Source organism: Phyllostomus discolor, chromosome 11 (genome assembly GCF_004126475.2).
Source record: "Phyllostomus discolor isolate MPI-MPIP mPhyDis1 chromosome 11, mPhyDis1.pri.v3, whole genome shotgun sequence".
NCBI lineage: Eukaryota > Metazoa > Chordata > Mammalia > Chiroptera > Phyllostomidae > Phyllostomus > Phyllostomus discolor.
Genome location: NC_040913.2, coordinates 57,152,267 through 57,179,594, shown reverse-complemented (window position 1 = coordinate 57,179,594; position 27,328 = coordinate 57,152,267). Strand labels below are relative to the sequence as shown.

The following is a 27,328-nucleotide window of genomic DNA, read 5'->3' as shown; positions in this document are numbered from 1 at the left end:
TCCCATCCTCTCAATTCCACCAGAAGCCCTCTCAGAAACAGAAGGATCAGCAGTTAGACTAATGGCAAGAGGCAGGTGGAGGCAGTATCTGTGGTGCTTTCAGCCATTAGCTGATCCACCAACGGGCCTTGTGCTGATAAAAAGCCAGCAGTACAGAGCAGCAAGGACCACCCCAGATGCAGCCAAGCCTGAAGGAGAAACCTATAGACTCTGCGTTGCTAATAGCTTCAAACAGGCTGCCTAGAGCTAGATGAACATCCAACATTGGCTTACACAAGCTTCAGAACACTAGAGGCATGTCCAGAAGGAGAAGCCAGCAGGCAAGCACTGAACTTTGCTGAGATGGATTCCACCTTGATCTTTTTCATTATTTGTGTTTTTCCTTTCCCATAGCTTTTGAAACATTTTTCGATTTCTTCAATTTTGTTCCTATTTCCACTATTTTTTAATTTCAAGTCTCATATTTTACTCTTCCTTTTCTCTTATTTGCATTTTAAATTTTATTTTTTCCCTTTCTTTGCCTTGTTTCTATTCCTTACTCTTATTTCTCCTCTCTCTATCCTCTCAAAATCATGTTTCTTTCCTCTAGTCATTTCATGCATTTTCCTTTCTTGTACATAAATTTCTTCTTCTCTTCCTACCTTGATTAATCTTTGCTCATTTGTCATTGATACTGCTATAGTACTTGAGGGATATTTTTGCTGGTGTGCGTTTTGCTTTCCATGTAGCTTTGTTTTATTAGTACCTGTACAACATCATACAGGACATGGTGGGGGTTGAGACTCTCAGTCAGCCAGCTGGAGGGGAGAACACACCAACAAACGAGTCAACAATAAAAACCCAAATAAAATAGGAGAGCACAGAAACTGAATAAAGGGCATCCCTAAAGCACCCTGCTCAGGAGATCAAGGAGATTTCACCACCGAGTCTCACAGTACTCCTACCACAGAAGGCCACTCATGAAGACAGGGAGTCAAAGCAGATCAATCTAATATGTAGAAGCAAACAAAGAGTCACTTAAAATGGGGAGACAAAAAATAACCCCAAATCCAAAAGAAAGGAGGAAACCCGAGAAAAAGAGCTCAATGAAATCGAGGCAAGCAATTTACCAGACATAGAGTTCAAAGTAATGATTGTAAGGATGCTCAAGGAACTTAGAACTACAAGGAACTTTGTGGGAGCTACAAGGAACTTAGTGGGCACTATATCAACATGAAAAAGGACATAGAAACTATGAATAAGAACCAGATGGAAATAAAGAACACAATACACTAGAAGGAAATAAAAGCAGGCTAGATGAAGCAGATGATTAAATCAGTGAGTTGAAACAGATGATTGAATCACTAGAAAAGAACACCTAGTCAGAGCAACAAAATGAAAAAAGAAAAAAAAAGGATAGTTTAGTGGAGCTGCAGGACAACATGAAATGTAACAAAATTCATATCATAGGGATCGCAGAAGGAGAAGAAAGGGATAGAAAATCTGTCTGAAATAATAATGACAGAACATTTCCCTGACTTGGTGGGAAAAAGTTGTTCAACTTCAGGAAACAGAGAGGCCAATCAAAATGAACCCAAAGAGGCGTACTCCAAGACACATCACAATTAAAATGGCAAAATTTAAAGACAAAGAGAGAATACTAAGGGCAGCAAGGGAGAAACAGCTAGTAACATACAAGGGAGCACTGATAAAGCTATCAGCCAAAAACACTATAAGCCAGAAGGGAATGGCATGAAACAGACCAAGTAATGTAAAGATCTACCTGCAATCAAGATTACTCTATCTAGCAAGGCTCTCTTTTAAAATGGAAGGCGAAATAAACAGCTGCCAGAAAAAAAAAAGGGGGTTAAAAGAGTACATCTCCATCAGACCAGCATGATAAGAGATACGAAAGGGATAGCTTTAAGAAGAAAAAGAAATAGAGAGAGACAGGAACAAATGTACAGGAGAAAAAATATCAATGAATAAGTGCCCATAATTAATAACCTTAAAGATAAATGATGTAAATCCTCCCATCAAAAGACACAGAATAGCTAAATGATAATAAAACTGCATATACTCTGCCTACAACAGACCCACCTCAGAACAAAAGATTTACACAGGCTGAAGTGAAGGATAGAAAAAACATTACATGCAAATGGACATTAAAAAAGAAAAGCTGGGGTAGCAATACTTGTATCAGACAAAACAAAATTCAAAACAAAAGCCGTAACCAGAGACAAAAAAGGTTACTACATAATACTTAAGGAAGTAGTCCAACAAGGGGCTATAACCCTTATAAACATATATGCACTCAATATAGAAGCATGTAAATATATAAAGAAAATAGAGGATTTTAAGAGATTGACAGCAACACAATCATTGCAGGGCATTTTAACACCCTAGTGTCAACAATGGATAGATATTCCAAACATAAAAAAAAATCAAAAAGGATATTGTGGCATTAAATGACACTCTACATCAAATGGACTTAATTGATATTTACAGAACATTTCACCCCAAGGAAGCAAATACAGATACTTCTCAAATGCACGTGCGTCACTTTCAATGACAGACCACATGGCAGGACACAGAATATGCCTTAGCAAATCCAAGAAAACTGAAATCATATCATGAATGTGCTCAGATCACAATGTCTTGAAAATAGAAACAAACGTCAAGAAAAAAACTCAAAAACATTCAAATACATGGAAGGTGAATAACATGTATTAAATATGAATGGGTTAGCAATGAGATCAAGGAAAAAATCAAAATGTATATGGAAACAAATGAAAAATAAACACACAACAACCCCAAACCTATGGGGCACAGCAAAAATAGTCCTGAAAGGGAAGTTCATAGCATTACAGGACTAAATAAAGAAGACAGAAAAATCCCAAATAAACCACCTCACCCTGTACCTGAAAGAACTAGAGGAACAACAATAAACAAAGCCCAGAGTGAGAAGAAGGAAGGAAAAATCAAGATCAGAAGAGAATTGATATATAGATTAAAAAACAATTCAAATGATCAATGAATCCAGCAGTTGGTTCTTTGAAATGATAAAAAAATTTGATAAACCTTTAACAAAACTCATCAAGGAAAAAGATAGAATCCAAATAAATAAAATCAGAAATGAAAGATGAGAAATAAAAACTGATACCACAGAAATACAGAGGACTGTAAGAAATTACTATAAACAACTATATGCCGAGAATTGAACAACCTGGGTGAAATGGATAAATTTCTGGAAACATACAATCTTCCAAAACTGAATCAGAAAGAAGAAGAAAACCTGACTAAACCAGTAACAACTATTGATATTGAAGTAGTAATGAAAAAACTCCTGACACACAAAAACTCTGGACCAGATGACTTCACAATGGAATTTTACCAAACATGCAAAGAAGAGGTAACTCCTATCCTTCTCAAACTATTCAGTGAAATTCAGAAAAGTGAAGACTCCCCAACTCTTTTTATGAGGCCAGTATTATCCTAATTCCAAAACCAGGTAAAGATAGAAGAAAGAACATTACAGGCCAATATAACAGATGAACATAGATGCAAAAATCCTCAAAAAAATATTAGCAAACCAATCCAGCAATACATTAAAAAGATCTTATATCATGATCAAGTGCAATTTATTCCAGGGATGCAAGGATGGTACAATACTGAAAATGCAAGACAAAAATCACATGATCATAATAACAGATACAGAAAAAGCCTTTGATAAAAATCCAGCACCCATTTATGATAAAAACTCTCAGCAAAGTGGGAATAGAGGGAGCATATCTCAACATAACAAAGGCAGTATATGACGAACCCACTGCCAACATCATATTCAATGAGTAAAAACTAGAATTTTCTCCCCGAAGATCAGGAAGAAGACAAGGGTGTCTGCTTTCACCACTCTTATTCAACATAGTACTGAAAGTTCTAGCCACAGCAATCAGACAAGAAAAAGAAATAAAAGGCATCCATATTGGAAAGGAGGAAGTAAAACTATCATTGTTCACAGACAGCATGATAGTATAATAGAAGCCCTAGAGGCTCCACCAAAAACTACTTGACCTAATAAGTGAACTCGGCAAAGTAGCAGGACACAAAGTCAATATTCAGAAATCAATGGAATTTTTGTACTAGTAATGAACTATTAGAAACAGAAAACCAGACTCGGGAGGAAGATGGCGGTGAGGTAGGAGAGAGCAGATTCCACTTCTCCCTACACATAGAAGAAAAACCTAGCCAAACTATGGAGGAACAGAGCAAACAGCCAACAGTACCACAGCATATATAAAAATAGGAGATCAAAAATTGTAGTGGGCATTGAAAAACCAGATGGTAAGGAGAGTCCTACAGGACAGTAAAGTCCCAGGGACCAGTGTGGGGACGTGGGCAGCTGCAGCCCCAAGCCCAGCGCCCACTGCCACAGGGCCCTTGGGAGAGAGCCCAGTCTCATCTGCTGCCGCCCCAGCCAAACAAGGCTTGAGCAGCACTGGGAGAGACCTGGCTGCTTGAAGTTGCAGAGAGGGGAATAAAGGACTAAGTGGCAAACACACAGAGGCTGTGAGAGCCCACACAGTCTGTGGACACTGGTTGGGGAGAGTTGAGGGTCTCACAGGGATGGGCCCTGACCCCGGTAGTCCCTGGTCTGGCTGGAGAATTGGGCTGTGCCAGAGGCCAGGCCACTGTACAGAGAGGCAGGTGTGAGTAGGAGGAATTTCTCAAAAAGAAAAAGTGAAATGAGAGACACTGTTTGGGGGATTCTCCTGAAGCAGCTGCTCTAGCTACTTCCCCACCCAGTCAGGCAGCAATCCCGAGGTTGTGCAGAAGGCCTTGCACATCCCCATAGCACTGGGAAGGGTGCTCCCCCAAACCTGTGGGACTGAAGTGGCCTGGTTGAGGCTGTGCGCACCTGCACCTCAGCCCACAGCGGTAACCCTGGGGAAAGTGCGCTCTGGGGAAGAGCTGGATCACAAACCCAGTGTGCCGGGGAGAAGAGCCAGGCTAGCTTTGGTGACAGTGTGGGAAGCTGACTGAATGCAGATCGGAAAGGGAGAAAAGTCATACCAATCAACCCTCAGCCTGCTGTAGCCAGCAAGACCAGAAAAACTCGTTTGGCTAGTTGGACACTAGTAAGACGCTCTTTCTCTCTCTCTCTTTTTTTAAAGTAATGTTTTATTTTTTAAATTTTTATTATTTTTAATCTTTCAATTCCCTTTTCCTCTCTTTCCATCTTTCTTGTTTTATTCCTACTTCCTTTCTTTCTAATTTTATCCCTTCTTCCTTCCTTCTTCTGCCTTTTTTTTTAATACCCACAAGTGAGACAAAAAACCCTGGAACTGTGAAAAGACCAGAGTTGGACCCAAAGAAGGGGCATCCCAACAGCTGCGACAGTGAGACAAATTTCACTTCGCTATTACAGAAAACCTGTAAGTTATTGTATATTTGTATTATTATTGTTTTTTCCCATTATTCTTATATCTTTTATTTTAATAGCATTTTTGTATTCCTCTTCTTTCTGTATAGTCTTCTTAGCTGGGCTGGTTGTATTGTATCATTTGACAGATTTCACCTGTTCTCTCTTTCATACTGTACTGCTAATTTACTGTCCATCATGTCACTTGTGATCCATTAGCACACTACTCAAGGTCCTGTACTCCCTATTCTTGTTATCCAGATCACACAGATTCTGTCATATGATGGTTGCTCTAATATTATTGTAAATAAAAGCTGTTCCATACAATTGTAAATACTTCACAACACCCCTCCTAGATCTTAGCCCATTCATAGTTTCCTGAACTCTGTTACTGTTGTGGTTAACTCTGTTCTTTCACACACTATACCTATTTACTATCCTTAACTCTCACCTTACCTCAGATTCTGACCTCCCACAACCTCACTGCTTTCTAGATCCAACTCGCAATCCTTTCCTCCCTAACAAGAGTCTTCTTTCCATCCTTTCTAAAAAGTGGCTAGTTGGGTAGAAGATCATGGTTAACTCTATACATAGGCAAAGGATCTCCTATCTCTTCTCTATTGGCTGCTACTCTAAATATCATAGAATACTCTCTTGCTGTCTTAAACCATTGTGCCTTCCCCCTCCAACTGAACACAAAAAAGAGTAAGTGGAAGCTGTGAACACTAGGATACCCACTGGAAAAAGAAACCTAACAACACATGACAACAGAAGAAGGTGAAGGAGGGAGTAGAAACCACACAAACATCAATCCAGGACCTACCTGGAAATACAACTAAATAGTAGAGAAACTACCCTGTACAAACAACTGAACAAAATCAAGAGAGAATCCCCCAAACCTTGTACACACAGAAAAACCAGCTTCAACACAACCTTCCCTCACCAGCACAACAAAATACAAGAGGTAGAGGACAGAGTGACCTTCAGTTAACCAGCTGGTGGGAAAGAACCCCTAAAGAAAGACCCAACAATAAAAACCCAAAGACAAACACAGAGCGAACTTAAATGAAAGTCTAAGACCAGTGAGCTCAAGAGATAATGGAGACGGCACCAATGAATCTAACAGGTATTCTACCACAGAAATTCACACCATAAACCCAGTGAGTCAGAACAGATCAATTTAAGAAGCTGAGGCTAATAAGAAGCCTTACAAACAATGGGAATACAAAGAAACAATTCCCAAATGAAAGAAAAGGAGGAAGCCCCAGAAAGAATGCTAATGAAATGGAGGCAACTCAATAATCAGATATTGAGTTCAAAGCAATGGTTATCAGGAAGGTCAATGAGCTCACAACGAACAACCACAAACCACAGGGAAACTACAATGAACTCACTGCAAACTATATCAACATGAAAAACGAAATAGAAACTATCAATAAGAGTCAAGAGAAAATGAAGAGTACAATTTCTGAACTGAAGAACACAGTAGGAGGAACCAAAAGCAGGATCAATGAAGCAGAAGATCCAGTCAGTGAGCTGAAGGACAAAGTAGAAAAAAAGCACCCAGAAAGAGCAAGAAAAGGAAAAAAGACTCAAAAAGAATGAAGAGGGATTAAAAGAAATGGAAGACAATATGAAACATAAAAATTTCTATATTAGGGATGCCAGAAGGAGAGAAGAAGAGGAAGGGATAGAAAACCTATTTGAAACAGTAATGATGGGACTTCCAGCAAGATGGAGGCATAGGTGGATGCACCGTACCTCCACGCACAACCAAGATTACAACAACAACAATTTAGAGGCAGAATAACACCTTGAACTGACAGATAATTTATTTGAATGGAAGTCGGACAGCCAAGAAGTTGAAGTAGACCCGTTCATCCAGACCAGTAGGAGGGGCGGAGAGGAGCAGCCGGGCATGGGATGCAGCACGGGTCGCAGCGCTGAGAGCAGAGAGCAGTGGGTGCATAAGACAACTGGGAGCTCGTAAGGCATCCGGGGCACACAGGATCACAGCAGGTGGATCCTGAGTAGGCGAGTGGCAGCTGGCAGACCCAGTGAGGTGGTGACTGTGGTGGACCAGGGCAGGGCGCGCAGTCCAGGATCCCAAGGAAGGGACTGAGGTCCCAGGAGAACGAAGCTACCTCCATTGTTCCCTCCCACCCCTGTTCCTGCCCCCGCCCCCACGTACAATGTCACAATCTAGCCACTGGGGGGCCCAGCCCTGGTGAACACCTAAGCCTCCACTCCTCACCATAACAGGAGCAACCAGACACACACACACACATACACAAAACAGAGAGAGAGAGAGATATGTCCCAAACAGAAAAACAGATCAATGCCCCTGGGCCCATCCTTTTGAGCGACCAAGAGATAGCCAATCTATCAGATGCACAGTTCAAAACACTGGTGATCAGGAAGCTCACAGAATTGGTTGATTTTGGGCACAAATTACACGAAAAAATGCAGGTTACCATAAAAGAGATGAAGGAAGATGCACGGAGAACCAATAGTGATGGGAAGGAAACTGGGACTCAAAACGATAGAGTGGACCAGAAGGAAGAAAAAAACAACCAAACAGGAAAGAATGAATAAATAAGAATTCAAAAAATCCAGGAGGAGCTTAGGAACCTCCAGGACATCATTAAACGTTCCAACATTCGAATTATAGGGGTACCAGAAGGGGAAGAGGAAGTGCAACAGATTCAACACGTATTTGAACAAATAATAAAGGAGAACTTCCCCACTCTGGCAAAGGAAATAGACTCCAGGAAATCCAGGAAGCTCATAGAGAGTCCCAAAGAAGCTGGACCCAAGAAGAAACACACCAAGGCACATCATAATTACATTAGCCAAGGTAAAAATGAAGGAGAGAATCCTAGAAGCAGCAAGAGAAAAGGAGACAGTTACCTACAAAGGAGTTCCCATTAGACTGTCAGCTGATTTCTCAAAAGAGACCTTACAGGCAAGAAGGGGCTGGAAAGAAATATTCCAAGTCATGAAAGACAATCTGGGACCTACATCCCAGATTGCTCTATACAGCAAAGCTTTCATTTATAATAGAAGGGCAGATAAACTGCTTCTCAGATAAGGTCAAGTTAAAGGAGTTCATCACCAAACCCTTATTTTATGAAATGTTACAGGGACTTATCTAAGAAAAGAAGATAAAGAAAAAACATGTACAGTAAAAGGACAGCAAACTCACAATTATTAACAAGCACACCTAAAGCAGGACCAAAAGAAACTAAGCAAACAACTAGAACAGGAACAGAACCACAGAAATGGAGATCACATGGAGGGTTAGCAACAGGGGAGTGGGAGGAGGAGAGAGGGGGAAAAGGTACAGAGAATAACTAGCATAGATTGTAGGTTGAAAATAGATAGGGGGAGGGTAAGAATAGTATGTGAAATGAAGAAGCTAAAGAACTTACAAGTATGACACATGGACATGACTAAAGGGGGGGTTATGGGTGGGAGAGGGTGTACAGGGTGGAGGGGAGTGAAGGGGGGAAAATGGGACAATTAATAGCATAATCAATAAAATATATTTTTAAAAAACCAATAAACTCTTACTAACTACTCCCCCCCCCAAAAAAGAAACAGTAATGATGGAAAACTTCCCTAATTTGATGACAGAAAAAGTCACACAAATCCAGGAAACACAGAGAGTCCCAATCAAGAGGAACCCAAAGATGCCCACTTCAAGATACATCAAAATTGAAATGGCAAAATTCCATGGCAAAGAGAGACTCTTAAATGCAGCAAGGGAGAAACAGGAAGTAACATAGAAGGGAGCCCTGATAAGGTTAGCAGCTGACTTCTCAATGGAAACGCTCCAAGCCAGAAGAGAATGGCAAGAAATATTCCAAGCAATGAGAACCAGAGGCCTGCAACCAAGGCTACTTTACACAGCAAGGCTCTCAATCAAGATGGAAGGCCAAATAAGGAGCTTCCCAGACAAAATAAGTCTAAAAGAATACACCTTCACCAAACCAGCTCTGCAAGAGATGCTAAAGGGAGGAATGCTTTAAGGAAAGGAAGGAAAAGAGAGAGAGAGGAACACAGGTATGAAAATGGCAATGAATAAGTACCTATCAATAATAACCTTAAATGTAAATGGATTAAATGCTCCAATCAAAAGACATAGAATAGCCGAATGGATAAGAAAACATGACCCACACATATGCTCCCTACAAGAGACACACCTTAGGATAAAAGACCTACACAGTCTGAAAGTACAGGGCTGGAAACAAATATTCCAAGCAAACAGACAGGAAAAAAAAAGCCAGGGTAGCAATACTCATATCAGACAATAGACTTCAAAAAAGGGGCCATAACGAGAGACCCAGAAGGTCACTTCATAATACTCAAGGGAAGAATCCACTAAGAAGACATCAACATTGTAAATATATATGCATCCAACAAAGGAGTACCCAAATACATAAAGAAAATCTTAGAGGACTTCAAGAAAGATATCAACAGGAACACAAATATAGTAGGGGATTTTAACACCCCACTGTCCAAAATGGACAGATCTTCCAAACAAAATATCAACAAAGATATTGTGGCATTGAACAATATCCTCAGTGAAATGTACTTAATGGATATAAATACAGACCTTCATCCCAAAGAAGGTAAACACACATTGTTTTTAAATGTACATGGAACATTTTCAAAGACAGACCACATGAAAGGACACAAAACAAGCCTCAACAATTTCAAGAAAATTGAAATCATACCAAGCATTTTGTCGGATCACAAGGCACTGAAACTAGAAACCAACTCCAAGGGAAAAAACCCCAAACACTCAATCATGGAGATTAAATAGCATGCTATTGAACAAAGAATAGGTCAAAAATGAAATTAGGGAAGAAAACAAAAGGTTTCTGGAAACAAATTAAAACAAACTCACAACAACCCAAACTTATGGGACACAGCCAAGGCAGTCCTGAGAGGGAAGTTCATACCAATACAGGCATACCTAAAAGAGATAGAAATTTTTCAAACAAACAACCTAACCCTAGGTCTAGAAGAACTCGAGGAGCAACAACAAAGACAGCCCAGAGCACGCAGAAGGAAGGAAATAACCAAGATCAGAGCAGAATTAAATGACATAGAGACTAAAAGCACAATTCTAAGGATCAATGAATCCAGGAGCTGGTTCTTTGAAAAGATCAACAAAATCAACAAGCTTTTAAGCAGGCTCATCAAGAAAAAAAGAGGAACCAAATGAACACAATCAGAAATGAAAGTGGAGAGATTATAACTCATACCACAGAAATACAAAAGAGTGTAAGAAATTCCTACAAAGAACTGTATGCCAAGAAATTTGAAAACCTAGGTGAAATGGACACATTTCTAGAAAATTATAATCTTCTAAAACTGAATGAAGAAGAAGCAGAAATCTTGAACAGACCAATAACAGCAGATGAAATTGAAGCAGTAATCTAAAAGCTCCCAACATACAAAAAACCTGGACCGGATGGTTTCACAGGAGAATTCTACAAAGCATTTAAGGAAGAGCTCACCCCTATCCTTCACAGACTATTCCAAAAAATTCAAAATGATGGAAGACTCCCAAACTCTTTTTATGAAGCCAGCATCATGCTAATACCAAAACCAGTTAAAAGCACAACGCAGAAAGAAAACTTCAGGCCAATATGGTTGATGAACATAGACACTAGAATCCTCAACAAAATATCGGCAAACCGCATCCAACAATACATTACATGACCAAGTGGGATTCATCCCAGGGATGCAAGGATGGTTCAATATTCACAAATCAGTAAATGTAATACAGTACATAAACAAAATCAAAGACAAAATCACTTGATCATATCAAGAGACGTGAAAAAAGCATTTGATAAGGTCAGCACCCATTTATGATAAAAAACACTCAGCAATGTGGGAATAGAGGAAGCATTCTTCAATATAATAAAGGCCATATATGAAAGATCTAGAGCCAACATCATACTCAATGGGCAAAAACTAAAATCTTTTCCACTAAGATCAGGAACAAGAAAAGGTTGTCCACTTTCACCACTTCTATTCAATATAGTATTGGAAGTTTTAGCCACAGCAATTAGACAAGAAAAGAAAATAAAAGCACTCAAATTGGAAAGGAGGAGATAAAACTGTGATTGTTTGCAGATGACATGATAGTGTATACAGAAAATCCTATAGACTGTGCCAAAAAACTCCTCAACTGAATAAATGAATTTGGCAAAACAGCGGGATACAAAGTCATTATCCAGAAATCAAAGGCACTTTTGTATACCAACAATGAAACAATGGAAGCAGAAATCAAGACTAAAAATCCCATTTGATATAGCAAAAAGAAAAATAAAATACGTAGGATTTAACCTAACCAAGGAGGTAAAAGACCTGTATGCAGAAAACTACATAACACTGAAGAAAGAAATCAAGGAAGACAGAAACAAATGGAAACATATACCGTGGCCATGGATCGGAAGAATGAACATCATCGATATGGCCATACTACCCAAAGAAATTTACATATTCAAGTGATACGTATTAAAGCACCAGGGACATATTTCACAGACATAGAGCAAATACTTCAAAAATTTTTATGGAACCATAAATGACTCCTAATAGCTGCTTCAATTTTGAGAAAAAAGAGCAAAGTTGGAAGGATCACAATACCTGATACCAAAATGTATTATAAGGGCACTGTAATCAAAACAGTCTGGTACTGGAATAAAAACAGGCACATAGACCAATGGAACAGAACAGAGAGCCCAGAAATAAACCCAAGTCTCTACAGTCAATTAATTTTTGACAAAGGGGGCAGCAGGATAAAATAGAGCAAAGATAGACTCTTCGACAAATGGTGTTGGGTTAGCTGGAGAGCTACATGCAAAAAATGAAACTCAAGCACCAACTTATACTATACACAAAAACAAATTCAAGGTGGATAAAAGATTTCAATATAAATCTTGGCACCATTAAAGTCCTAGAGTAGAATATAGGCAGGAAAATCTCAGACACTTCATGCAGCAACATTTTTACTGATATGTCCCCTAGAGCAAGGGACATAAAGGAAAGAAGAAACAAATGGGACCTCATCAAAATAAAAAGCTTCTCCATGGCTAAAGAAAACAGTATTAAAATAAAAAGAGAACCAACTGTATGGGAAAACATATTTTCTAATGATACCTTAGACAAGGGTTTTATCTCCAAAATATATAAAGAACTTACATGACTCCACTCTAAGAAGACAGGCAACCCAATTAAAAAATGGGCAAAGGATTTGAACAGATACTTCTCCAAGGAGGACATACAGAGGATCCAGAGACACATTGAAAGATGCTCAGTATCGCTAGCTATCAGAGAGATGCAAAGTAAAACCACAAGGAGATAGCACTTCATATCGGTCATAATGGCCATCAAAAACAAAGCAACAAACAACAAGTGTTGGAGAGGTTGTAGAGAAAGGGGACACTAGTGCACTGCTGGTGGCACTGCAGAGTGGTACAACCATTATGGAAAAGAGTATGAAATATTCTAAGAAAACTAAAAATGGATCTGCCTTTTGACCCAGGAATTCCACTGCTAGGATTATATCCTAAGAACCCTGATACACCAATCCAAAAGAACCTTTGCACCCCAATATTCATGGCAGTACAATTTACAACAGCTAAGTGCTGGAAGCAACCTAGATGCCCATCAGTAAATGAATGGATCAAAAAACTATGGTACATTTACACAGTGGAATTCTATGCAGCAGAAAGAAGGAAGGCGCTCTTACCCTTTGCAACAGCATGCATGGAACTGGAAAGCATTATGGTAAGGGAAATAAGCCAGGTGTTGAAAGACATATACCACATGATCTTACCTTTAACAGGAACCTAAACAACAAAACAAACAAACAAACAAACAAACAAGCAAAATTCAACCAGACACTGAAATAGAGAACAGGCTGACATTGACCTGAGGGGAGAGGGGAGGGAATTTCAGGGTAAAAGGGGAAGGGTTTACAGGAACAAATACAAAGGACACATGGACAAAAGCTAGCGGGAGTGGAAATGGGAGGGAGGTGTGGAGGGCTGGGGGGTGGGCTGGGATGGGAGTAAAAGACAGAAAACTGTACATGAACAACAATTAAAATAAATTAAAAAAAAAGAAAGAGAAACCAAGAAAAAAATCCCATTTTCTAAAGCAACAAGAAAAATGAAGTAACTAGGAACAGATTTAACCAAAGGCTTATAAAAGACCTATACTCAGAAAACTCTCTGACATCAAAGAAAGAAATTAAGATACAAATAAATGGAAATATAAACTGTGTTCATGGATAAGAATTAACATCGTTAAAAGCTCCATACTTCCCAAAGCAATCTACTGATTCAATGCAATTCCTATTAAAATATGAATGGCATATCTCACAGATGTAGGACAAATTCTCCAAAAAGTTACATGAAACCAAAAAAGACCCTGTATAGCCTTGGCAATCCTGAGAAAGAAGAACAAAGTTGGAGGGATCACAATGCTGATATACAAGTACACTACAAGGCCATTATAATCAAAAGAGTCTGGTATTGGCATAAGTAAAGATACATATATCAACAGAATAGAACATGAAAATAAACCCATGTCTCTATGGTCATTTAATATTTTAGAAAGGTAGCATGAGCATACAATGGAGTAAAAATAGTCTCTTCATATATGCTCTTGGGAAAACTAGACTGGTACATGCCAAAAAATGAAACTACACAATCAGCTTACACCATACACCAAAATAACTCAAAATGGATAAAAGACTTAAATATAAGTCATAACACCATAAAAGTCCTAGCAGAAAACAAAGGCAGTAAAATTTCAGATATTTTTTGCCAGTATATCTCCTAGGGTAAGGGAAATAAAGGAAAAATAAAAGCATTTACATTAAATAAAAAGCACTGCACAACTAAAGAAAACATATCAAAATGAAGAGAACCAACTGTATGGGAGGACATTTGCCAGTGATATGTTTGTTGGACATGGATTTAATCCCCAAAATATATAAAGAGCTCAACACTGGGCAGACAAACAATTAAGTTAAAAAATGGGTAAAGGACCTAATAGACACCTCTACAAGGAGGACCATAGACATGAAAAAATGTTCGATATCCCTAGCCATCAGAGAAATGCAAAATAAAACCTTGATGAGATACCACTTTACATCTGACAAAATGACTATCATTAATAAATCAATAAACAAGTGCTGGCAAGGATGTAGAGAAAAGGTAACCCCGGTGCACTGTTGGGAATGCAGACTGGTACAATTACTGTGGAAAACAGTATGGAATTTTCTGAAAAACTAAAAATGGAACTACCTTTTGACCGAGCAATTCTACTTCTGGGAATATATGCTAAGAATCCCAAAAGATCAATTCAAAAGAATTTATGCATCACTGTATTCATAGCAGCACTATTACAATAGCCAAGAGCTGGAAGCAACTTAAGTGACCATTAATAGATGAGTGGATTAAAAAACTGGTATGTTTACACAATGGAATGATACACTGCAAAAAAAGAGAGAAGGAATTCCTACCTTTTGTGACAGCATGAATGGAACTAGAGACAATTATGCTAAGTAAAATAAGTCAGTCAGTGAAAGACAAACACCATATGCTCTCACTTATTAGAGAAATCTAATGAACAAAATAAACTAATGAGAAAGAGAATCAGAGGCACAAATTCATGAAATAGACTGACAGTGGTAAGAAGGGAGGAAGGAACTGGGGACTGTTTAAAAGAAGGGGAAAGAATTCTAAAAGAACACATATAAAGAACTCATGGAAATGGACACTGGTGTGGGGACTGACTACAGAAGTGGGGTTGGGGGCCAGCTGGGTGGAGGGTAATGAAGGGAGAAAAGTTGGGATAACTGTAATAGCATAAACAGTAAAGCATTATAAAATAAAAACAAAAATCTTGAATTTAATAACTAAAATGAAATAATGGCCTTTTCATTTTTTGCACCCTATAGTAGGAAGGCTTTATTTATTTTTATTTTTATTTTGTTTAAAAGAGGGGAAGTGAAACATCAATTTGTGGCTGGCTCTTGTGCACCCTCCACTGAGGGCATGGCCTGCAATCCAGGCATGTGCCCTGACTGGGAATTGAACAGGCGACGCTCTGCTTTGCAGGCCGGCACTCAATTCACTGAGCCACACCAGCCAGGGTGAGCAAGGCTTTATTTTTAATTAAATGGCTCATGGCTAGCAAAGGACAAGGAATAACACAGGCCCCATTGTACACTGCTCAATGGAGTATATATTGTTATATTCACTCTAGAAAGCAATTTGGCAAAACATAAGATGGTTTTTAAAAATTAATTTGTGATTCAATAATTATACTTTAATGATGCTATATGATGGAAATTTAAAATTAAACCTCCTGTACAAAAATACACCCCCTGGCTGGCGTAGCTCAGTGGATGGAGCTCGGGCTGGGAACCAAAGTGTCCCAGGTTCGATTCCCAGCCAGGGTACATTCCTGGGTTGCAAGCCATAACCCCCAGCAACCGCACATTGATGTCTCTCTCTCTCTCTCTCTCTCCCTTCTCTCCCTAAAAATAAATAAATAAAATTCTTTAAAAAAAAAATACCCATCGCAGTATTACAAAGAAAAACTGTAAGTGTATGTACTTAAATAGGTTATATTTCATCCATAGGACTATTTACTACATAGTTATTAAAAATGGTATTTTAAAGGACCATTTTAGATGACATAGAAAATACTCATACTCAAACAGTAATTGGAAAACTAGGAGACAACATCAATATCATTCACACTGCTACATTTATAAATACAGAGATTAATAATAGCACAATGATTATCTTTGGAGAATAGGCAAAGTGATTATTTTTTCTTTATACGTCCCAATAAAATTATCTTCTCACAGTAAATCAGAATAAGTTATTAACATAAAACTTGTAAAAATTCTTATCACAAAAGGGAATTCAAAAATATAGTCCCAAGAAAATTTAAAAGCACCTATAATCCTACCACCTACAGATAAGGTTTTTGAATATAGCCAGTGCATACACACACTATATTGTTGTAAATGGAAAAATGAAAGTAAACTCTTAGAGGATTACAATCCAGTAAAAACTTACTTTGTCATCCACTGAATTTTAAGATCCCGTAATGCTTCAGTAAATTCTTCTTTGAAATCTTTCTCTTTTTCTAAATCTTTTTCTTTATCTTTGCCGCCATTCTTAGTCTTTGTTGGTGGAGGTATTAGGTAGTAATGGACAGGGATTACATCCTATGAATGAGGACAGACAGTCTTAGATTAGCATGCTTAAATTTTATGTATTTTAAAGTCATCTTTAATAACTGAATAAGGTATTACAATACATAAAGAAATTCCAAACTGCAATCAAAGTAATTTTCTCCCCGACTTTGCTTCTTAGTAGAAGCACCATTGTTTCTACTATCTCCTTTAAAATAAGGGAGAAAATAATACACTTTGAGTGTGTTTGGTAGTCTTAGTTTTACTTGATAGACTAATTACAAAAGTATATTGAGTGTTCCACATTTTGTATCTTACAAAGGGAGAAAATAAGTTAGAATAACAAAAAGTATCCTCTTTTCTAAGTATGTTTCTTCATTGAGTCAACAGGACTCTCTGAGCTCCTAGATAGGCCAGGTAATGCTCTGAGAGTTGAAGAACAAAGCAGACAAGGCTCTTTCTTGCCCTCAGGGAGCATATATTCTAGTGGAGGAAGACAGAAAAACACATAAATACATAAAATCATATTGATGCATGACAAAGAAAATACTACTACTAGGTAAGGTAGGGGAATCACTGTAGACAAAGTTGTTACGGAAAGCCACTCTAAAGAGATATCAACCAATGTAAATGAACCTAAATGACCTAAAAATATAAACCACAAATAAATGAGAAGTGTTTGAAGGTAGAATATGAGCTTGTACAAAAACCTGAGCTTCCTGCATGGAGAGTACTGAGCAAATGCAGAGCAACCATATTAAGTTGGGTTGATAAAAATATGATAAATAATATATAGATTTTATTCTAAGTGCAATAGGAAGTCTACCAGAAGAGTTTTATACAAGGCAGTGGAATGATTTTACTTTTTGTTTAATGAATCCTGTATGAATTAAAAGTTTTAGTTTGTTTACAGAGGGCAAAAGTAGGAAAAAAAAAAGAAAAACAAGTTAGGCAACAAACATAGATATCCCAACACTGCCTTGAAGTAACAGGCTGTATAAAAAATGATTGGACTTAAGATATCCAAGATGTTGTTTAAATTAGGGAATGAGTAAGACTTGGTAGGGACGGGAGATGGGGAAGAGTAAGCCCAGGACTTGGTCCAAAGCATTCTATCATGTTGGCTAAAAAGTCCATTTAGTTTTTTTGGTAAAATAAAAAACACATTTCTCATTTTCACCAATAACTGTATTGATCTGGATATTTTGAATATGTTGGCTATCTCCTGTTTAATACATTATAATGTTGATTATTCTCAATTAATGTCTTGACTTGATTGCTATTGACTTCAACTGGTCCACCCAACCATGGAGCAATATCCAGCAAGAAATCTCCAGCATGAAACTTAGCAAACCACTTTTGACATATTCAACAAGTCACAACAACTTCTCCATATACTGCACAAATCTTTTTTGCATTTCAGTTGCGTTTTTACCTTTCTTGAAACAATAAAGCGTAATATGCTGAAAATGTTGCATATTTTCTTCCATCTTCAATATTAAAATGGCTGCACAAAAAGATCACCAATTTTGATTTTTTAAAAATGCACTTACATGCATTAAAAAAACAATACAATCACAATACTGTCACAATATAATCTAACAAAATTGTTTCAAATGAAGTTAGACAGCTAAGCCCTAAAACAGCCATCTTACAGAAAAAAACAAACAAACTTTTTGACCAGCCCAATACTTTCTAATTGCTCTGTGACTGAAGGAGACAATCTAGAGAGAATCTGAGGTCACAGCAGCCCTGAGAAAAGCCAGTGTGAAGAAAGAGGGAGAGGTCAATTGAGGACTGTAGCTGAGAGGTAATGTAAGACAGGAGAATGAAATAACTGGAAAGCCTGGCAGCAGTGGCTGCTGATCACTATGACAGAACCAGTTAAGGCCAACTAAGAAAGAGATAGAGATAAAGTAAACATGCATGATAGGTCTTTTGAAAAGTTTTGCTTTGTAGAGAGAAATTAGATATAATTCAACCTAATTACATCTATTTTATTAAAGCACATATGTCTTTACTTATGAAAAGTAATGCATTATCTGGGAAATAAAATCATGTTATACTTACTAGTTCTGTTTTTAGCACAATAACTAGGTTCCCTTAATTAAATCATTATATATTAAGTCAATTTCTCAAATTCTATCTTCAGGTTTACATTAAAAAATGCAGCTAAATTAAATCCTAATATTTATTTTAATTTTAAAAATTTCTAAAAAGGGAACAAATTTTGTTACCAAATAGACTTTTATACTCTAATTACAGTAACTGCAGAAAAACCTTTACACAGAGTGGGTTAAAAAATAGTATCATAAACCCTCACCTTCTCCAAAATAGGATTTTTAGTCATAAATACCATATAACAGGCCCATTTAAAACTTTTCACAATTAAACTTTACTTTGGGGTATAATTACAATAGTCAATATAAGGCACTACTGTTATAGTTGTGCTAATAGTATTTCAACATAAAATAATTACTATTTCAATATGATTCATTTTAAGGACAGAAAAACACTGATGCAAAATAACCATAGAAATACATTTTTAGCCATTTAAGTGTCTCTTTCTCTCTCAGGTCAGGGAGTCAGAGCCTGCAAGCAAATATCTTGATCTTATGTGAAGTGTGAGACTGGGAAAAGAAAACAGGTATTTTGCTTATTCTAGCTCCTCTGGACTCTATTACTCACCCTTTCCTCTTTCTTGAGGTTCATTCTCCTAGGTGGGCACTGCCCTGGGCAAAACCAAGTTAAAGTGTTTGCAAAATCTGAGTTGATAATTTACAACCAAGTTCTTACCTGAACAGACTACTCAATATCATTTGTATAGCACAGATAACATCACTGAGAACTGAAGGGTATAATGGTCTCCAACTATTAGTCTCCCATTCTCTCTGGAATCATGGTTCTAAACTATCTAATATGCTAAAATGTGAATGGACACTTGCCTGGAAAAGGAAAGTTGGCAGTCCACATTTGATTTCTAAACCTAATGTGAGCTTCCATTAGTTTTCCATCCTTCTTGCCTGAATAAGAAGAGAGACAAAACTTCCAGATGGTAAGCTCTGTTGTAGGCCAATTCTTCCTCTAGCTCAGGGGTAAGTCCAAGAAGCACAGAGAGTCCCAAACAAACTGGACTCAAAAAGGACCACACCAAAACACATCATAATTAAAATGCCAAAGGTTAAAGATAAAGAGAGAATCTTAAAAGCAGTAAGAGAAAAGCAGAGTTACCTATAGAGGAAGTTCCCATAAAACTGTCAGCTGGTTCTCAAAAGAAACTTTGCACGCTAGAAGGGACTGGCAAGAAGTATTCAAAGTGATGAAAAGCAAGACCTACAACTTATATCACTCTATCTGGCAGAGCTGTCATTAGAATGAAGGGCAGATAAAGTGCTTCCAAGACAAGGTAAAGCTAAAAGAGTTCATCATCACCAAGCCATTGTTACATGAAACGATAAGGGACTTATTTAAGGAAAAGTAGATAGACCAACATTATGAACATTAAAATGGCAATAATTTCACAACTATCAAAACTGAATCTAAAAAAACAACTAAGTAAACACGGAGAACAGAAACAGAATCATAGATATGGCGATCATTTGGATGGTTACCAGTTGGGAAGGGGAAGAGGAGAAATGGGGGAAAAGGTTCAGGAATCAAGAAGTACAAATTGGCAGTTACAGAATAGGCAGGGGAGGTGGGTGTAAGCATAGTACAGGAAATGGAGAAGCCAAAGAAACTTAGATGATGACTTATGGACATGAACTAAGGTGTGAGGATTGCTGGAGGGAATTGGGGGTGCTGAGTGGAGGCAGGCAAAGAGGAAAAACTGGGACAACTGTAATAGCATAATCAATAAAATATATTAAAAATAAATTGTAAATGTAATTGCATAATGTATATGAGGACAATAACTTTTTATTACTAAGAATTATAAGCATGGTAGTTTTAATTTCTAATCCAAAGAAAACTGAAGTTATTTTCATCTGCTTATCATGTTCATCTGTTCTTTTTGAGCAGTAAGTATTTTTACAACTGACTTCTATAGGTCTCAGATAGGGCCAATTTAATAGAAATATTTTTGTACCAATCTTGAGAAATTTTAATTATGACTTTAAAACATAGTCAAGATATCTTCAGAGCTGAAAAATGCTAAATTTCTCTATACTTAATAGTAAGTTTTTTTTAAACATGCCAGTTCCTGTTACTCACAAAGTATTTCAACAGTGTAGCCATTGAACACTATTATTTAAAAGTCAATATACCCAATAATCAGTAATGAAGTATTATTTGGGTGATATAAAATAACATCATTGAAATTTTGGTTTTAAACAAACAATTTCCTTAGTTTTTTAATTTTTAACAACCTAATTTAAAACTAAGGCCTTCACAGAAACTAAAATAGCTATTTGATTAATATCATATTGAATGCGATGTATGATCTGTTAAAAGTAACATCTTTTCATACTATAATGAGTTAAAAAAATAAAACCTGGATTGTGGACAACTTACGGCCAAGATGGAGGTGTAAGTAGAAACACTGTGCTTCCTCGCACACCAAATGAAGGACAACAACAATTTAAAAACAAAAAAACCAGACATGACAGAAAACTGAACTGTATGCAAGTTCGACAACTAAGAGTTAAAGAAGAAACATTATCCAGACCGGTAGGAGGGGCGGAGACAGGTAGGAGGGGTGGAGTCAGGCAGCCAGGCAGAGAAGATCATAGCAAGGTGGCAGCTGGAGGACCAGCGCAGGCAAGGCCAGTGGCTGGTGGATGAGATGTTACATAGGTCCCCATTCGCATGCAGATAAACCAAGGAGGAACAACTGGGGGAGTGGGAGAGTCTACAAAACCCAGGGTTTCCAGCACAGGGAAATAAAGCCTCAAAGCCTCTGACTGAAAACACCTGTGGGGGTTGATACAGCAGCAGGAGAAATTCCCAGCCTCACAGGAGTGTTCCTTAGAGGGACCCACAGAGACCTAGAACGTACACAAAACTACCCACCTGGCAATCAGCACCAGAAGGGCCCATTTTGCTTGTGGGTAGTGGGGGAAGTGACTGAAAACTGGCAGAGAGCAGAGCCAGAGCCTGTTCCCTCTCGGACCCCTCTCCCACATACACGATACAAATGCAGCTACCTGGGTTGCCCCACCCTGGTGAACACCTAAGGCTCTGACCCTGACTATTACAAGTACACCAGAGACCAAAAAAAAAAAAAAAGGCCCAAAGAAAGAACAGATCAAAGCTTAAGAAAAATACTACTAAGTGATGAAGAGATTAGCCAACCTAATCAGGACACACAGTGTCAAACACTGATAATCAGGGTGCTCACAGAATTGGTTGAATATGGTCATAAATTACATAAAAAAAATAAAGGCTATGCGAAGTGAAATAAAGGAAAATGTACAGGGAACCAACAGTGATGGAAGGAAACTGGGACTCAAAGCAACAGTGTGGGCCCGAAGGAAGGAACATTCCACCAGAAACAGAATGAAGAAATAGAATTCAAAAAATGAGGGGTGGCTTAGGAACCATCCAGGACATCTTAAATGTGTTCAACATCGAATCATCTGGTACCAGAAGAAGAGGGAAGAGCAAGAAATTGAAAACTTATTTGAGCAAGTAATGAGGAGACCTTCCCCAATCTGGCAAAGGAAATAGACTGCCAGGAAGTCCAGGAAGCTCAGAGAGTCCCAGGGAAGTTGGACCCAAGGAGGAACACCAAGGCACATCATATTTACATTAGCCAGTGTAAAAATGAAGGAGAGAATCCTAGAAGCAGCAGATGATAGGGGACAGTACCCTACAAATGAGTTCCATAAGACTGTCAGCTAATTTCTCAAAAAGAGACCTTGTTAGGCCAAGAAGGGGCTGGAAAGAAGTATATCCACATCATGAAAGGCAAGGACCTACATCCAGATTACTCTATCCAGCAAAGCTTGCATTTAGAATGGAAGGACAGATAAAGTGCTTCCCAGACAAGGTCAGGTTAAAGGAGTTCATCATCACCAAGCCCTTTATTATATGAAATGTTGACGGAACTTATCTAAGAAAAAGAGAAGATTAACAAACCTTTCAGGCAAGATAGGGCTGGAAAAAAGTATTTGAAATCATGAAAGGCAAGGACCTACATCCAGGATTACTCTATCCAGCAAAGCTTTCATTTAGAATGGAAGGGCAGATAAAGTGTTTCCCAGACAAGGTCAAGTTAAAGAGTTCATCATCACCAAACCATTCTTATATGAAATGTTAAAGGGACTTATCTAAGAAAAGGAAGATAAAAATATGAACGGTAAAATAACAACAAACTCACAATTATCAACAAATGAGCCTAAGAGAAAAGAAAAACAATGAAAACAAAAACTAAGCAAACAACTAGAACAGGATCAGAATCAGAGAAATGGACATCAGATGGAGGGATTTCAATGGAGAGGGGGAAGGAAGGAATAGCAGGAGAAAGGCACAGGAAGAAAGGAAGCATAATTGGTAGGCATAAAATAGATAGAGATAAAAAATGGTATAGGAAGAGAGAGAACTAAAAAAAACTGAAATGTACAGCCCATGGACATGAACTAAAGGGGGGATGTTGGAGGGTTGGGGGGTTCAGGGGTAAGAGGAGATAAGGGGGAAAATTGGGGAAAACTGTAATAGCATAATCAATAAAATATACTTTAAAAAAAGAAAAAGAAAAAGAGAAAGATTAAAACTATGAACAGTTAAATGACAACAAAGTCACAACTATCAACAATTTGAAGCCCCCAAACAAAAAACAAAAACAAACTAAGCAAACAACTAGAACAGGAACAGAATCACAGAAACGGAGATCACATGGAGGGGTATCAGCAGGGGAGTGGGAGGGGCAGAGAGGGGGAAAAGGTACAGAGAATAAGTAGCATACATGGTAAGCAGAAAATAGACAGGGGGAGGTTAAGAATCACATAGGAAATGTAGAAGCCAAAGAACTGATATGTGTGACCTATAGACATGAAATAAAGGGGGGGAATGTGTGTGGGAAGGCGTGTATGGGAAAAATGGGACAACTGTAATAGCATAATCAATAAAATGTATTAAAAAATTGAGTACAAAATATAACACATTGTCAAATAAAAAGTCACTGAAACCCAAAGAACAAATCCACAGAAAAATCTAGTTGGTATTTTATTCAATTAATTTAATAAATTTTTGTAATGTGACTATAAAACTATAATAGTTATTATTTTTAAAATAAGAGCTTCACGTGTACCTACACTGAAGAGAAAGAGAGCAATGGGATCAGGTTAGTTTTTTTTTTTAATTGTATTTTTCCATTACCATTTACCTTCCTTATACCACCCCCTGCCGATAATCACTACACTCTTGTCCATGTCAGTGAGTCCTTTTTCCTTTTGCTCAATCCCTCCATTCCCACCCGCCCCCCATCTTAGCTGTCATCCTGCTGTTTTCTGCTTGTTAGTTCAGTTTGTTCACTGGATTCCACATAAGTGAATCATATGGTAAGTTCTTAAAACAAAGCTTCACTAACCATCAAATAATAATAATCTTCCTATTCATTTGGTAGTTTTCTATCTCATATAACCTTATACAAACAAAAGCCACCAAAACTACCAAAAGATCAACCAAAATATATAATAGGAAGAAAAAAAACCCAGCTATGCCTTTGTGATATGCATCTTCAATTTTTCAAAATGATTTTATCTATTTATTTTTTTAGAGAAAGAGGAAAGGAGGAAAGAAAGGGAAAGAAACATCAGTGTGTAGTTGCCTCTCACATGCCTCGTACTGGGGACCTGTCCCACACCTAGGCATGTGCCCTGACTGGGAATTGAACTGAAGTCCCCTTGGTTTGCAGACCAGCTCTCAATCCACTGAGCCATGTCAGCCAGGGCTGCAAATTCTAGTTTAATGGACTTCTAAAATATCTTTTCCTTATTCTCTAGAGCAGTGGCTTGCAAGCTATGTTCACACTGCCCCAAGGACAAACAATCTATAGATAAAAATGAAAGCACAGTTTTATGAGCCTGGTGAATGAACATTTCCTACTTTCTTCTGTTTTCATTTAATGCTGGTTATGTTTCATTAAATGAATGTACATAGCATAGTCCACAAATGGATCAAGCAGCTCAGCTAAAAAATACTGGTCAACAGAGAAGCAGATTTTTTTTTTATTTTTAAATCGGGAAAGGTGATTACCAGTAGTATAATCTGCTTAAACAGAATATTTATCTTTACATAATAATACAGACATTTCAGAGGACTTCTTAATAAAGGAATTTAACCCATTGTAAAATGATGAGCACCAGTTTTACATCACTATAAACTAAGAAACAAAAAGGTATCTTTTATTTATACCTTAAATTACTAATTCTCCCACTGTGATGCTTCCTGCTTGAACACAAAAAATCACTAAATGCTAAATGATGCCAGATTTTCACCACAGCGCTCATCAATTATGTATCCCTTTCTCTAAAGTACATCTGTGGTAGAATTTTTCTTCTTTGAGTTTTAACTCTGGTTCTAGTAGTCAATCAGAGATTATCAAATAAGTTGCAGGAAAACAGATCAAATACTAGTTATGCTCTGAAAATTTGTTTATGCTCTTAGTGTAAGTTTTAATTTTGGTTCAACAGTCCTTATTTCTGTTCTTGCTTTGTTCATTACTCTGTTTGTCTCTGCCCTTTAAGAACTAAGATGATGGGAGAGCAAGGAATAAACTTCACTTGTAATAATTTAAAAATATTTTTTAATGAATCATCCAATTTAAGAATGTTTTTAGACTTTAAAAATAATTCTTTGGCCTATATAGCTGAAAATAAATCACATTCTTATCTTTGCATATGTAACATCACATATAGGATGTTACATATGCAAAATTTAAAATATTATTACTTATTTGAAGTAAGAAATGAATAGTGTTAAAATTCTTTATATACACATAAAACGGGTGCTTCAGCAATTTATGGTAAGAAAAGAAGCTTTATGTCAACACTGATAAGATAAGAGCACTATTCTGCAGAATTTAAAGAAAAGAAACTAAGGGAGAGGTTTTTTAAAAAAGATTTATAATAGTGACAGAAAAAAATTTAATATGCAAATAAGGCTTTAATACATCTTTTTTAAGAACTGACAATCAGTACCTTTTTAAATTTTCCTTGTCGTTTTGCTGCAGACTGCCCCTGGGAGTTAGAATGACATTCTGTAAGACAACATGCATAATCTACACAGGATGGAGACACCACCTCTGTCTAATTTTCTCCCAGTTTATGTTCCACCTGTATGTGTCGGAGTACTTAGAAGGGTCAGGTCTGTGATCAATTTGGCAGGCTTTAAGAAAGAACAATGCCACTTTCATTTTTTAAAAAATAAAAATGCACTGAAATGTTATTCCTAAGGGTAAAATATTTTTCAACTGTTTATTTCAAAAATTTAGTAGAGAAAAATGTTTATCAAAACACTTTTGGAAACATTAAATTGAACTGACAGTCTACAGAGTCCAATTTTTTAAGGACATCACAACAATCATACACACCCAAGCTCTCTTAAGAAAAGGCATCATTCAAGTCAAAGAGAAGTAAAATTAACCTTCCCAACTACCAAAATAATGACAAATGCAATACTACTGAGGTAAGATTAAATATATAATATGTTGGGAATTATAATTAATTCTATAGTTTTAGGTTTTTGCTTGCCCTCAACAAAAATCTATCCTGATTAAGTAATAACTACAGTTAATCCCACATGTTTGTAATTTCACAACTGCCTCTAAAAGAATGCAGCCAGGACGTAGCAACTATCTCTGAATTGCTAAAAGTATAATACTTTTAATAACATGCTCTTCTGTCACATGCATGACAAGGAAGTGGACACTTCAGAAGGGTTACATGCTTGTGAAACTCTTCACTGAAGCGTCACTGATGAAGCCCCACAGAGGATGAAGCCATGCTACCTAGGAAATGAAGTCTACAAAAAAGACTACTGAGACTTCTTAAACCAGTGCATCCATTAATCCAATACAGTTAACTACTCATTCACTTCAAATTGTACTCAAGAATTTGTAAATAAATAGTATAGACTGAAATGAGACTCGAGAAATGTCAGGGGCAAACAACTTTTTCTAAGCACAAAATTCCTAAGTTATGCTTCTGTGACAGCAAATAAATCATCTTTGGTTCAATAGTGAGAAGAAATAAGTATACTGGTTAAGATGTATGAGATCTACTCATTTTGATAACAGCATTTATTAATTGTAGCATTGGTGGTAGCTCAGTTTGTAAGAATTAATATTAAAGAGAAATACAAAATTGTAAGAATGACAACTTGTACTGGCATCAAGTGAAAATGATACGACAAAAGGTGATAGAGCTATACAAACACTATTCTTATAATAAATTGGTAATGAAAATAGATGGAAAAGCTAAAACAGGTACTTATAAATAATGAGCTCTAAAATATAACAACCAGAAACATGATTTTAACAACAAAAAACCCCCCATAATTTTGAAACTGCAAAATAAAAGTCATTACCAAAAGAAATTCCTTGTAATTATCAACACAGTTAGGTAAAACTCCAACAAGAAATTGTACAATGTGAAAATTTGCATTCATTAGTAATTGTTGTGACTAGTTTTTATAGGTAACTCTAAAATATCTACTGTTATGTTGGTTAAACTTCTATAAAATGTTCTAAT

The 27,328-nt window shown here is 37.2% G+C and overlaps 1 protein-coding gene across 4 annotated transcripts in view; it reads right to left on the bottom strand.

The window, feature by feature from the left end:
• The window catches only part of TPP2 (tripeptidyl peptidase 2), a 122,247-nt gene that overhangs the window by 11,908 nt on the left and 83,011 nt on the right, over positions 1–27,328 (bottom strand). For 2 of the 4 annotated variants that reach the window (XM_036011434.1, XM_028526286.2), the window contains exons 24-25: positions 25,778–25,816; positions 16,519–16,670 (exon numbers count right to left, since the gene is read on the bottom strand). In XM_036011434.1, coding sequence (XP_035867327.1) covers positions 16,519–16,670; positions 25,778–25,816 — 191 coding nt within the window. The remainder of the gene's footprint in view (positions 1–16,518; positions 16,671–25,777; positions 25,817–27,328) is intronic. The other 2 variants (XR_003685550.2, XM_028526287.2) reach the window with 1 other exon arrangement.